The 12,535-nt window shown below is 52.1% G+C and overlaps 1 protein-coding gene across 2 annotated transcripts; it reads left to right on the forward strand.

Moving 5' to 3' along the window:
• Positions 1–50: 50 nt before the first annotated feature.
• On the forward strand, positions 51–8,221 carry TDP2 (tyrosyl-DNA phosphodiesterase 2). Of its 2 annotated transcripts, none has more exons than XM_079762158.1 (7): positions 51–297; positions 653–738; positions 2,201–2,362; positions 2,963–3,054; positions 4,718–4,836; positions 5,281–5,451; positions 7,152–8,221. In XM_079762158.1, exons 1-7 carry the CDS (start codon positions 199–201, stop codon positions 7,431–7,433), a joined length of 1,011 nt encoding a protein of 336 aa, XP_079618284.1. In that variant the 5' UTR covers positions 51–198; the 3' UTR covers positions 7,434–8,221. The 2 variants fall into 2 exon arrangements, with proteins under 2 accessions (XP_079618284.1, XP_079618283.1); XM_079762157.1 differs by having other exon boundaries at positions 51–248; positions 7,152–8,216.
• The last annotated feature ends 4,314 nt before the right edge of the window (positions 8,222–12,535 follow it).

Consider the following 12,535-nt stretch of genomic DNA (forward strand, 5'->3'; position numbering starts at 1 on the left):
TTCCCCGCCGGGCGGTTGACGCGGGAGCCTCGCGGCGGCGGGCGCCTGCGCAGAGCGGCGGGCGGCGGTGAGAATCCGCGGCGATGGAGCGGAAGCGCAGCCCGGAGAGCGGCCCGGAGGCGGGGCCGGACGACGGGGACGCGGCGGGGAAGAAGCGGCTGCTGCTGTGTGCGGACTTCACCTCCGTCGCCAGCTGCGATGTCGCTGTGGCGCGGCGCTACCTGGCGGAGAACGCCTGGGAGGTGGAGGTGCGCGCCGGGCCCGGGGTGCAGGGCCCGGGGTGGTGTGCAGGACCAGGTGGGGGTGCAGGGCCTGGGGGGGAGGTGCAGGGTCCGGGAAGGTGCAGGGCCCGGGGTGGTGTGCAGGACCAGGTGGGGGTGCAGGGCCACGGGAGTACAGGGCCTGGGGGGGAGGTGCAGGGCGGGGGAGGGTGCAGGGTCTGGGAAGGTGCAGGGCCACGGGGGTACAGGGCCTTGGGGAGAGGGTGCGGGGCCCGGGAAGGTGCAGGGCCCGGGGTGGTGTGCAGGACCAGGTGGGGGTGCAGGGCCACGGGAGTACAGGGCCTGGGAGGGTGCGGGGCCCGGGAAGGTGCAGGGTGGGGGGCGGGCCGGGCCGCGCTCAAGAGCCCACCCCGTGTGCCTGCTTTCCTCAGAGGGCGCTGAACGCTTACTTCGAGCCGCGAGCGGAGGAGGGCGCCCTCCCGAGCCACCCCGCGACCTCGCCCGCGCCGGGGTCCTGGTGAGTGGGGGGCGCCCCGGGAGGAGGGGGAGTGCGGGCGGCACCCTCCGAACTGTTCTTCACTCCAAGGCAGGAAACATGCCAGCGAGAGGTTCCAAACAAAGGAATGAGGCAGAAGCCTCTATGGAAACATGGTGGCTTGGAAGTCCGCCTGCGTCCTGTATTGACTGTTTTTACTTTGTTTTTCATATTTTTTGTTGATTTTTAAAGAGAGGAAGAGAGAGAGAAACATCCATGAGAGAAGCATCATCCATCAGCTGCCTCCCGCACGCCCCCTACTGGGGGTCAAGCGCACAACCCGGGCCTGTGCCTGATCCGGAATCGAACCCGTGACCTCTTGGTTCCTGGGTCAGATGCTCTTCGCTGGGCTCTGTCTATTGTTTACTCTCCACGTGCAAACGGTGGTTTTCTGTAAAATGCACCCCCTGCCCTGTGATCGCGAGTGACAGCAGGCTTCATCTGCAGAATAAAATCCGGATCCCTCCCGGTCGCCGTACGTTTGCCCTTAGAGGAGAATGCGAACTGGAGAGGGCGTGATGGGATTAGAAAAAAGCACCCCGCAGCGGGAATTATTTCAGACAGAAATGACCGATGGTGGATGGGAAACGAGGTGTTCGCACAGGCCCAAAGCGCCGGCCCACAGAAGGCTCCCTACAGGGGGAGGCATCGCTGGGCGGGGAGGGATGGGGTAGACACCACCCCAACCGGGACCAGGCGGTCAGGCCGCAGGACCAGTGCTGGGACAAAGCCCACGGTCGGTGCCTCCTGCGAGGGTGACACTCTAGCCCTCGGTGTCTCCCCAGCAGCAGGTAATCCGAGTCCAATCTTAGGAAAACACCAGGCAGGCCCTCCTGAGGGACCCTCTACAAAGTACGGGGCCCTGTGCTTCCCCGTGCCCAGGTCACGAGAGGCAAGGACTGGAGGACGATTCTGGATTAACGGAGACGAGAGAACGTGCCAGGTCCTGGGTGAGGACCTAGTAGCACAGTTGGCGAAATGTGAACAGGCCTTTACTTAAAAAAAAAAAAAAGAGGAAAAGATTTTTTATTGGTTTTTAGAGAGAGAAAGGAGGAGGTGGGGAGAGACTCCCGTGTGAGAGCTGGCATCGAAGCAGCAGCCTTGGTGCAGGCACGAAGCCCAGCGCACTGAGCCACACGGCCAGGGCTCGGCTCTGCGCTTTCAGAAACAAGATTTAAAATGAACCCAAATAATGTGGGAACGTCTCGGTCTGACGGGTCCTAGTTTACAAATCAGGGCATGGCGGGGCCTGAGTTCACTCTCACCTGTAAGTGAGCACGCACCTGGGTGACAAGGAGGCGTCTGTCTTCCTCAGTCGGGACTTCTGCTGGCGGAGACTGGGGTGTCCTCACCTGTGAGGTGAGGGGCGAACACGTGGAAGCACTTGTTAAATCGAGCCGCTGCAGGCCGTCTGCAAAGCTTTGCTTCACTCTGGTCTTGGCAGCGTGGACCTCACCCACGAGGAAGCGCCTGACCCCGGCGGCTCCGCTGGGCCCCCTCGGCAGGAAGACGGCAGCGCCTTCTCCCTGGTCACCTGGAACGTGGACGGGCTGGACCTGAACAACCTGTGGGAGCGGGCTCAAGGGGTGTGCGCCTCCATCGCTCTGTGAGTGCTCGCGCTGCTGTGGGAGGGTGGCGGGTCGCGTCTCCCCGCGTGCAGAGGGCCGAGACCCCAATTCCGGTCCAGCGCCCAGGGTGGCGGGAGGGCGGGCAGGAGCAGACCTCTGCGGGAAGCCTCCCGTGCTCTAGCTCGCTAGCCTTCGTGTGTGACCGTGGCCAGCGGCTCCGCGTCTGCCACGCCGGCTGTCCCCTGTGGAGTCACCGGTGGCCACGGCGCTCCGGGGCTGTTTTCTTCGTCGGGGATCACTGTTCCCAGAGGACGGAGGGGTGATCACACGTGACGTGTCCCTCGGGGTGCAGGACTGGGGTGCCTCTCAGATTACTGCTTCCTGTTGTCCGTGATTCTAAACAACTTCACAGTGTGGTGTCACGTATATGTTTTTTAAATTAATCCGCAGTATTGTGTGTGAAATAGCACAGATCTCTCATTTTATCGTTACCAAGGAGCAGCATGAACAGTGACTAGTGGGTGTCTGAGACGGTCATAGCTTTGCATTTCTCTTACGTGGTGGTATTTTGCTGATCTAGGTACCGCACATGAAATGGCACATGCCTGCTGTTCATCATACCCGATGTTTTTAAACAGGTACAGCCCAGACGTGGTATTTCTACAGGAAGTCATTCCCCCGTATTACAGCTTGCTAAAGAAGAAAGCAAGCAGCTATGAGATTATTACAGGTAACGGCTTTCCTGTCATTTAACTTGTCTTTTTCTTTGAAAAACCTGTCAATGAAAGAAACCAATCAAAGCCTGTTGGAGCGCAGAGACAAAAAATAAAGTTCAAACACAGTAAGTTTAAGCAAACAAGCCAGACACACAATACTGAGAGAACCATAGGAGAATATTTGATGTAGCTTTGATGTGAGAAAGTGTTTGAAATGAATGATACCTCAGGAAAATGTAAATTGTCAAAATTTGAAACAGTGAGTAGCTTTTTGGTGACATTAAATCATTAAAAATTTTAAGTGTGATAATTGCATTGTAGTTATACTTTTTTCCAGATTCTTAATTTTTCAGTTATAATTCACATGCTATATTAGCTTCATGTGGTTATGCTTTTTCAAAACTTTTTTTTCTTCTAGCTTTTTACTCTAAATAATTTATTTTTTATTTTTTTTATTTTCCACCTGTTTTGTTTTTACCGCTTTGGCTACATGTCATGATTCTGGGCTCAGTCCCATGTTCCCGTCGCCTTTCCCTTTTCCTCAGGCTGTGGTTTGCTTTGACGTACTGTCTAATCCAGACTTGCTGAGGAGAGGGCTCCGTCTCTTTCCTGCTCTCTCTGTGGGACGGCTTTTCTGCCTTCTCCTGGGGATTCTTTTTCTCGCTCCTGGTTGGATTTCTTGTTTTCTGAACCCGTGCCTTCGCGGTGTCCTCCCGCATTTTATTGGCGCACATTCTGGAATCCCTTCTAAGAAAGAGTGAGTGTGGGGGGGGGGGGTTTGTGAACCCCTGTGATTCATCCCCATAACTGGCTGGTGGTTTGGCTGCACATAGATTTCTAGGCAGAAAGGTATTGTCAGTGTTTTCCGGTTTCCATTGTTGATTATAAATTTAAAGCCTTACTAATTCCTGGCCTCCGCTCTCCCTAAGCTTTGAAGGTCTTCTTTTCCATCCTAGTGTTCTTTGGGTGGTTTTTTGTATTTTGGGTTTTTTTCTCATTTATTCTGAACACTTGGAAGGAACTTTCAGTCTGGAGGTTTGTGACCTTCAGTTCAGGAAAATTCGTCCCTCTCTGTGTCCCTCTCCTGCCACCTCTCCAGCCTTCCTCCGACCCCTTCCTTTCCCTTCCATTCTTTTTTCATTCTTTCCTCCTTTTTCCTTATCTTTTTCTTCTTTTTTGGATCCTCTGTTCTGATAAACCAGTTGCCACTCCTCCATCCACTTGGTTTTTTTAAACTGTTGGAAGCCTCCATCACTGCCTCTTCTGTTCTCTTTTCTTCTTGCAGCTTTACATCTTCTAAATGTTCTATTCATTTATAATAATTTTCCTGGGCTTCCGAGTGAGAAGTAAATGCATGTCAACTTGCCTCAGTTTGTCTCATCTACTCTGTCTTCAGGAATTGCTCCAACTTATTTGTTTCCTGTTGGCACCGTTAGCTAGTTGTGGCACCTGCGTGAAGTCGTGTTTACTTTTCTATTTCTCCGTACTTCCGTGACCTTGGGGAGGGGCAGGTGAACACAGGGACGTGGTTGGCCATCTTCAGCTATTTTGAAACCATAGTTTACTTTAAGATTGAGATCCACTTAAGTATCTACTTGTTTGTTATAAAATCTTCAGTGGGAAACCTGTTATACTAGTGTCTTCTCACCTGAAATTCTGTTCTACAAACATCCGCAGGTCATGACGACGGGTATTTCACAGCCATAATGCTGAAGAAATCAAGAGTGAAATTGAAAAGCCACGAGATCATCCCTTTCCCAAACACACAAATGATGAGAAACCTTCTGTGTGTGCATGTGAGTGATCTTTAAAGATCCACTGCTTTTTAAGAAAAGCACAGGCTCTCCTTTGTAGTGCCAGGGTGGGGTTCTTTTTCTTCGCTCACTGCTGTCCTTACAGAGAACTTGCTCCTCACTCATAGATTCTTCTATTAGTCTTAAAGAACTCGGTAAGTTACGTTTTTATATAAATTTCAAACAGACACAATCTTGTAAAAATAAAACCCTTGACTTGTTAGATGTTTTCTGAGAATGTGAAAGGTTTGTTAATGTTCCACGTTCACTCTCTAAAGTGGTTTTTCTTCCTAAATGCGTTGTCCTGCGCTGGAAGGAACAGCACCGTGACGATGAGCAAGCTCCCTTCCGTGGGTGTGCCCCAGCCAGTGGCTAATCTGCTGATCCTGGGGTCAGAGGTCAGCATTGGGGCTGACGTAACAGCTGTGCCTGTTTGTCCCGTGTCAGGCGAGCGTGTCGGGAAACGAGCTGTGCCTTATGAATTCCCACCTGGAGAGCACCCGGGGGCATGCGGAGGAACGCGCGAATCAGTTTAAGATGGTTTTAAAGAAAATGCAGGAGGCTCCAGAGTCGGCCACCGTTATATTTGCGGGAGATACGAACTTAAGGGACCAAGAGGTGAGTGGCAGCAGCAGTTCGGTGTTGAGGGCAGGTTTCTGCTGTGGAAGCCGATTCCGGTTCCTTTTGAAGAAGGCGGTAAAATGGGCCCTGGCCCTTACAGGTGGAAAACCAGCAGTATGGACTCGGCCGTGCTCTGTCCCGCATCGCGGAAGCAGGCAGGAGGCCTGCTGTGTGGGGGGGGAAGCGGGGCGGGTGCGACCACGCAGGACGGTGTGGGTTAACGCGGGCTCGGGGGGAGCGGTGGTGAGGGAGCTTAGCAAAGGCACGCTCATCGTGGGTCTGGTTGCCAGGTGAGGACAGAAAGAGCTGAGCATCATGGTCGCCCCCCTTTTCCTGGTACCGCGTGTCCAGGTCTGAACAAAGTCTTTCCTCCGTCCAGTTGCGACGTGAGGTTTCTCAGGGCCTTTATAGACTTAGAACCCGCCTTCCCCCCGTGGCCCCGCTCACGGCAGCCGGAAAGCGATCGGACATGAGATTCTGCTCAGGCCCCGCGGCAGCTCCAGGGGCAGGAGAGCAGTGCGGTGAGGACTCTGCCCCGGGAAGGCAGCTCCCCACGGGAGGAGGCGGCTCGGCCTCCTGGGTGCGCTGTCCCGGCACGGTGGCTTCTGTCGGCTGTTCACAGATTGACTTGTTGATGGCAGCGGTTTCTGGTGTCTGGTTGAGGGACTGAATGACTTCAGTTCCGCTTTTCAACAAATGGTGTTCGAAACTGATACCACGTGCAAGACTGTGAAGTTGGGCCTTCACATCCTGTATCGCAGTTCTCGGCGTGGACCCAAGGCCTGACGTCAGCAGGAACGAGGGGAAACGTCCTGATGCGGGCGTGGCGGTGACTTCTTGGGCATGACACCAGCAGCACAGACAGCCACGAGCAAGGAGGGAGGTGGATGTCGTGGAGATAAACTTGTGTGCATCGGCGGAGTGAAAAGGCGACAGGGGATGCGGGGAAATGTTTGCAAATCGTGTATCCGACAAGCAGTTCGTGTTCAGAATATGTAAAGAACTCTCACAAGAAAAGCCAACAATAAGAACCTGATTTTGTTTTCATCCTCTTCGCTTCTTGCCACTTACTGTGCTGGCTGCGCGCCTCACAAAATGGAGGCAATGAAGGACTTCCTGCCCACAGCCAGGCCAACGCATGCCACATTGTCAAGATCAAGAAAAAGCAGCGTAGTGTGACGTTCAAAGTCCAAGCAGCCACGACAGGAGAAGCTGAAGCCGTGCCTGTCCCAGGTTTGGCACTGAAGCTGGAATGAACCAGACATGATGATCTGTATTAAAATGTTAGAAATTCTTCAAAAAAGACAACCTGATTAGAAAATAAGCCAAAAAGGTCTGGCTGCACAATTATGTGGATATACTTAATGCCATTGGTATATGTATGTTTTTAAATGGTAAATTTTATGTGTAACTTATCGGTAAAAAAAAAAACACGAGTGAATGAAAAAAGGAAGAATTAATATTGTTAGTAAATTTCAAATAGAACTGAAGGCAATTGGCATTGGATCATATAAATGGCATCTTCCACATTTACATATAAAACAACATAAACTAATGAACAAAAATAGAGCCAGAGAAAAAAATATTTTAGACTATAATGAAGTAATCCTGTTATTTGCAGATTTTTAATGTTTCCAAGTCGCCATTTTAATTTAGGGGAAAACCCTTGAATCTTACAGAGTTTTCTGTCTTTTCAGGTTACCAAATGCGGGGGTTTACCCGGCAACATCTCGGATGTCTGGGAGTTTCTGGGCAAACCTAAGCACTGCCAGTACACGTGGGATACGCAGATGAACTCGAACCTCGGCATCCGGGCCACCTGTAGGCATCGCTTTGATCGGATATTTTTCCGAGCGGCAGAGGGAGGCGGCCATATCATTCCCCAGAGTCTGGATCTCCTTGGGCTGGAAAAGCTGGACTGTGGCCGATTTCCCAGTGACCACTGGGGCCTTCTGTGCACCTTGGACGTCATACTGTGAAGTGTTTCCAAGTACAAGTCACATGTCCTGAGTAGCTTTGTGCTGGAGATTTGCACAGAGAATTCCTGCCCATCTGGAAAGTCAGGTTTAATGTGGAAGAAGGAATATATTGGACCATCAGAAGAGAAGGGAAAACTTTGTGTTTTGTGTCCTTAGGTTTCAGAACAAAGTGTTAATGTTTATTTCGAGGGAATGTCTGTGTCCAGAATATGAGGTCTCCTGGTGAGAGGGCTGAAGGCTGTCGTCTGTCCGCAGTGCTCAGAGCTGCTGGCCAGACCGCACTGCCTCTGGGCCAGCCTTTATCGTTGACTCAGCGTAGAAATCAGGAACCAAAGTAGAGAATGTTCTGAGTCTTCAAGTGGGAGAACCAGGAGGCTAGAGTCCTTGGCGCTGGGTCTTCGGTACCGGGTCCTGAGCGTTGAGCAGGTGACAGCTGCCCTGTGTCAGTGACCCGCCTCATTGGTGGGCTGTACGTGAACTCGTGACCTAACGTTCCTTCACTGAAATGCACGTATGTAGCTGTGGGACCAAGAGCGCCAGGTTGGGCGTGACGGGATGCAGGTCAGTTTACAGCAGCTCCGGGCTGGTTTTCGAGAGCTGCAGACTGTGGAAAGAGAAACGGCCTTTAGTTTTGCTATGCTGAAGTGGGTTACTTTACAAGAGGCGGGGAGCACTTAAATGTGCTTTAAGGGGACATTTTTTCCCATAAGAGAAAGATACTTTAAGTAAAGAAATGTACTTGCTTGTATTTGTTTTGTTTGTGGGCCAGGGAGGGGATTGGATTTTAACTCCCGTCTCTGGCTGCATCCGCGACTTCCCCGTGTGGGGGAACACGGCGGGCTGGGGGGCTGCTGTGACGGCTCCTAAGCACACGGTGAGGCAGTGACGAGGGCGCTGAGCCACATGCTGCTCCATGGCAGTGGCTCTCAGACAGTGGGAGAATTGAGAGCCAGAACAGTGGCTTTATGTCCTTCACCCCCTCCTTGGTGGGATTGCACCTCGGAATCTTATGTCAGCGGGAGAGGCGCCATTTTGCCGGGATGGGGTGCACTTGGCCCTTCCAGACCTCAGTTCCCCCCGCCTTCAGAACCAGAAGTTCCTTGTCTTGTTCAGTAACCGCATGGAAACCAGAGCCGAGCGTGAAAAGCTGCACCCCCGCCCCGCTCCCCAGTCTTCCCTTGTGCGTGCTGTTACCGCCGTTTCGTCCTCAGGCAGAGGCTCCGGCGGCTGATGTCGCTCCTCCGCGGCTGCCCTGCCCTCTGCCACGGCGGGGCGCTTAGCGTTCCCTGTAGGCAGGCAGCGTCCATGCAGCCTCCTCCTGGGTTCCTGTGGTGGATGCGTGCGGTGGTCTGGGCTGCTCCCAGCATCCTCTCCATCCTTGGTCAGTAGGCTCCGCCAGAGGAGCGGGGCTGCCCGTGCAGGGGGGCGGGGGGAGGGGACCCTGCCCCCAGGTAGCGCGGCCGGCTTGCTGGACCAGGGAGACGGAGGGGTGGGCTCCCAGAAGCTGGCCGCGGAGTGGGAGCGCCGACCCAGTGCCTGGTGCTTGGAGGGCAGGGCTCGCGGTGGCCCGCAGGTTGCCCTGGTAACAGCGGCGATGGACAGGCATTGCAACGCCAGCCAGCGGGCCCATCCTCCTGGACCCCAGACTGAAGGACGCTCGGGCCTGGCGGCTGTCACCGCGCAGGTAAGAGCCGCAGGAGCCCAGAGTGCGGGCGTGAGTCTGGTTTAGTTACAGGAAGCTGGGCAGGATTCGAATCTGTACCACCAACTTGTTCTTAGTTTTTAAATGTTTACGTAATTTTTTAAAATTGACTTTAAAGAGGAAGGTAGAGGGGATGGAGCCCGCAGCCTGGCCCGGACCAGGAATCGAACTGTGACCTCCTGGTTCCTAGGTTGATGCTCAACCACTGAGCCACGCCTGCCGGGCCACAAACTTGTTCCTTTTTTTGTTTTTTTAATAGATTTTTACTGATGTCAGAGAGGAAAGGAAAGGGAGAGAAACATCAATGATGAGAGAGAATCGTTGATCGGCTGCCTCCTGCATGCCCACACTGGGGATGGAGCCCGCAACCTGGGCCTGTGCCCTTGACTGGAATAGGACCCGGGACCCTTCAGTCTACAGGCTGACGCTTTATCCTCTGAGCCACACCAGCCAGGGCACGGTCTTGTTTCTGAACAAGTTAGATCAGCTGGCTCCCTTCTGCGTCTAAATGTCCATGGCCCTGTATGGCACATTCTGTTTGCTCCCTTTTTTTTTTTTTTTTAGTAAGTCTTTTATTGTTCAGATTATTACAGCTGTTGTTCTTTTTTCTCCCCATAGCTCCCCTCTACCCAGTTCCCACCCCACCCCATGCCCTTACCACCCCCACTGTCCTTATCCGTAGGTGTACGATTTTTGTCCAGTCTCTTCCCGCACCCCCCACACCCCTTTCCCCCGAGAATTGTCAGTCCACTCCCTTTCTATGACGCTGATTCTGTTATATTCACCAGTTTATTCTGTTGATCATATTTCTTATTCACTCTATTTTTAGATTCACTTGTTGATATGTATTTGTTGTTCAAAATTTTTATCTTTACCTTTTTCTTCTTCCTCTTCTTAAAGAATACCCTTCAGCATTTCATATAATACTGGTTTGGCGGTGATGAACTCCTTTAGCTTGTTCTTATCTGTAAAGCTCTTTATCTGACCTTCAATTCTGAATGATAGCTTTGCTGGGTAGAGTAATCTTGGTTGTAGGTTCTTGCTATCCATCACTTTGAATATTTCTTGCCACTCCCTTCTGGCCTGCATAGTTTCTGTTGAGAAAAATCAGCTGACAGTTGTATGGGTGCTCCCTTGTAGGTAACTAACTGTTTTTCTCTTGCTGCTTTTAATATTCTTTGTCTTTTGCCCTTGGCATTTTAATTATGATGTGTCTTGGTGTGGTCCTCTTTGGATTCTGTGCTACGACAGCATGGCCAAGGGTGAACCCGAGTGGGGGCGATGAAAGGATTGAGAAAAGACAGACAAGAGGATGAAGCTGGGTCTGGGTAGGACACTGCCTCTCTGATGGAGAGCTAGCGACAGCGCCACGGACCACAGGCCGTGTCTTTATTTTACAGCAGATGTCACGAGGCAAAGGAAGGGCGTGGTCAAGATGTTTACAACATCCTCGTGGGTTTCGATCCTACTCAGTTACATGCACCTGAACTCTGTCAAGCCCACATCACTCAGGCACGTGGGGCCACGTGTTTGGACCACAGGTTCAAGCTGACAACTCCAGCTGTTGGCTACAATGGTGCTGGGAGGCTCTGCCCTCCACGCTGGGACGTGCACGGAGCCATGAGAGGACTGTGCCCTCTCATCAGTCCGAGGCTTGAACCTGTCCAGACACTGTAGCCGCACCCCACAGGATTCCTCTTGTTTGGGGTTCTGTGCGCTTCCTCCTGCACTTGTAAGTCTGTTTCTTTCACCAGGTGGGAGAAGTTTTTGGTCATGATTTCTTCAAATTGGTTTTCAGTATCTTGCTCTCTTCTTCTGGCACCCCCATAATTTGGATGTTGTTACGCTTGAAGTTGTCCCAGAGGCTCCTTACACTACCTTCATATTTTTGGATTCTTTTTGCTTTTTGCTTTTCCGGTTGGGTGTTTTTTGCTTCTTTGTATTTCAAATCTTTGACTTCATTCTTGGGATCCTCTAGTCTGCTGTTGGATCTCTGTATATTATTCTTTATTTCAGTCAGCGTATGCTTAATTTCTAATTGGTCTTTTTTCATATCCTTGAGGGTCTCACTAAATTTCTCGGAGGTTTCTAGAAGATTCTTGAGTAACCTTATAACCATGGTTTTGAACTCTATATCCAATAGTTTGCTTTCCTCCATTTCTGTCATTTGTAACCTGTTTCTTTATCTCTGCATTTTTGCTGCTTCCCTGAGTTGGTAGGGTAGCTTTGTGTGCGAGGTGTCCTATAGGGCCCAGTGGCTCAGCCTCCCCATTTACCTGAGGTGGACACTCTTGGTACACCCCTTTGTGGGCTGTGTGCACAGTCTTGTTGTAGTTAAGCCTTGATTGTTGTTGGTATCACTGGGAGGAATTGACCTCCAGACCAATTGGCTGTGAGGATCAGCTCTGAATACAATGGGAGAACTGCTGTGCTGGAGACACCCTTATGAGGCAGGACTTGCCTCAGTGGGGCTTTGGTGCTCACTGAGTCTGCCCCCTGAGTGTGTCCCTTACGGATCTGAGGAGTTGTAATCTGGATGGTCTCACACTGACCACTGGGTACACTGGCTCTTGGATCTCCAAGGAGGTGCTAATTTAGCCTCTGCCTGAGGCCACCCAGCAGGAGCTACAGAGAGATCTGCAGATTCCTCTTCTTAGTTTGGGGTTTGGAGGGGCCCAGATGAGGCCCAGCTGTGAAGCAGTGCAGGCTGCTGACAAGCCTTGGGCCTTCTTCAGGAGGCTCTGGAGCTCTCTGACCCAGCTGCAGTTGGTTAGGTTGCAAAAGGCCAGGCCATTCATATGCAAATGTCTCTGCACACAGCTTGGTTGGGGCTTGGTCTCAGGGAATCACAGGCGGTGCAAACAGCAATGGTTGCCCAATGGCCCTGCCCCAGATAGGTCCCTGGGTCTCTGTGTCCCGCAACCCCATGCAGGAACAAAGATCACTGCGACCACCTCAGAGAAAGCCGCCCTCGCGTTCCGCCCGATGCCAGACAGTCCAGTTTCTCCCCGTATGAGTCTGGGTCCCCAGAGTCTCGCCCGGAACTGGAGTTCAGAGCAGTCGGGAGTTTGTCTCTCCCTCCCGATTGAAAAAGACCACAGCGTACCCAGTTGCCAGCCCGTTTCCACGGCGCCTCCGTACCTTCGCTCTTCCGCACCTCTGCACCTCCTCCCAGTCTAGATGCGCTTTTCTCTTTCCTTCTAGTTGTATAACTTCCTCTCAGCCAGCCTTCCCGTGGTTCTGGGTGATACCTGTTTTTTCTTTTAGTTGTAGTTTGGATGTGGTTGTGCGAGACAGCAAGTTCAGGCGTTTACCTATGCCGCCATCTTGGTTCCTCTCCTGTTTGCTCCCTTTTAAAGTAGAAACGGGAAGTTCTCGTGTGGGGTATTTCTGGATTTAT

This window comes from Cnephaeus nilssonii (genome assembly GCF_951640355.1).
Source record: "Cnephaeus nilssonii genome assembly, chromosome: 21".
Taxonomy (NCBI): Eukaryota; Metazoa; Chordata; class Mammalia; order Chiroptera; family Vespertilionidae; genus Cnephaeus; species Cnephaeus nilssonii.

What these genes read in the sequence shown, in the direction of transcription:
- TDP2 (XM_079762157.1), top strand. Translation starts at nt 84, where the DNA reads ATGGAGCGGAAGCGCAGCCCGGAGAGCGGCCCGGAGGCGGGGCCGGAC. An exon ending in CAGCTATGAGATTATTACAG is followed by an intron (nt 3,055 to 4,717) that starts GTAACGGCTTTC and finishes AAACATCCGCAG; the next exon opens with GTCATGACGACGGGTATTTC. An exon ending in CGAACTTAAGGGACCAAGAG is followed by an intron (nt 5,452 to 7,151) that starts GTGAGTGGCAGC and finishes CTGTCTTTTCAG; the next exon opens with GTTACCAAATGCGGGGGTTT.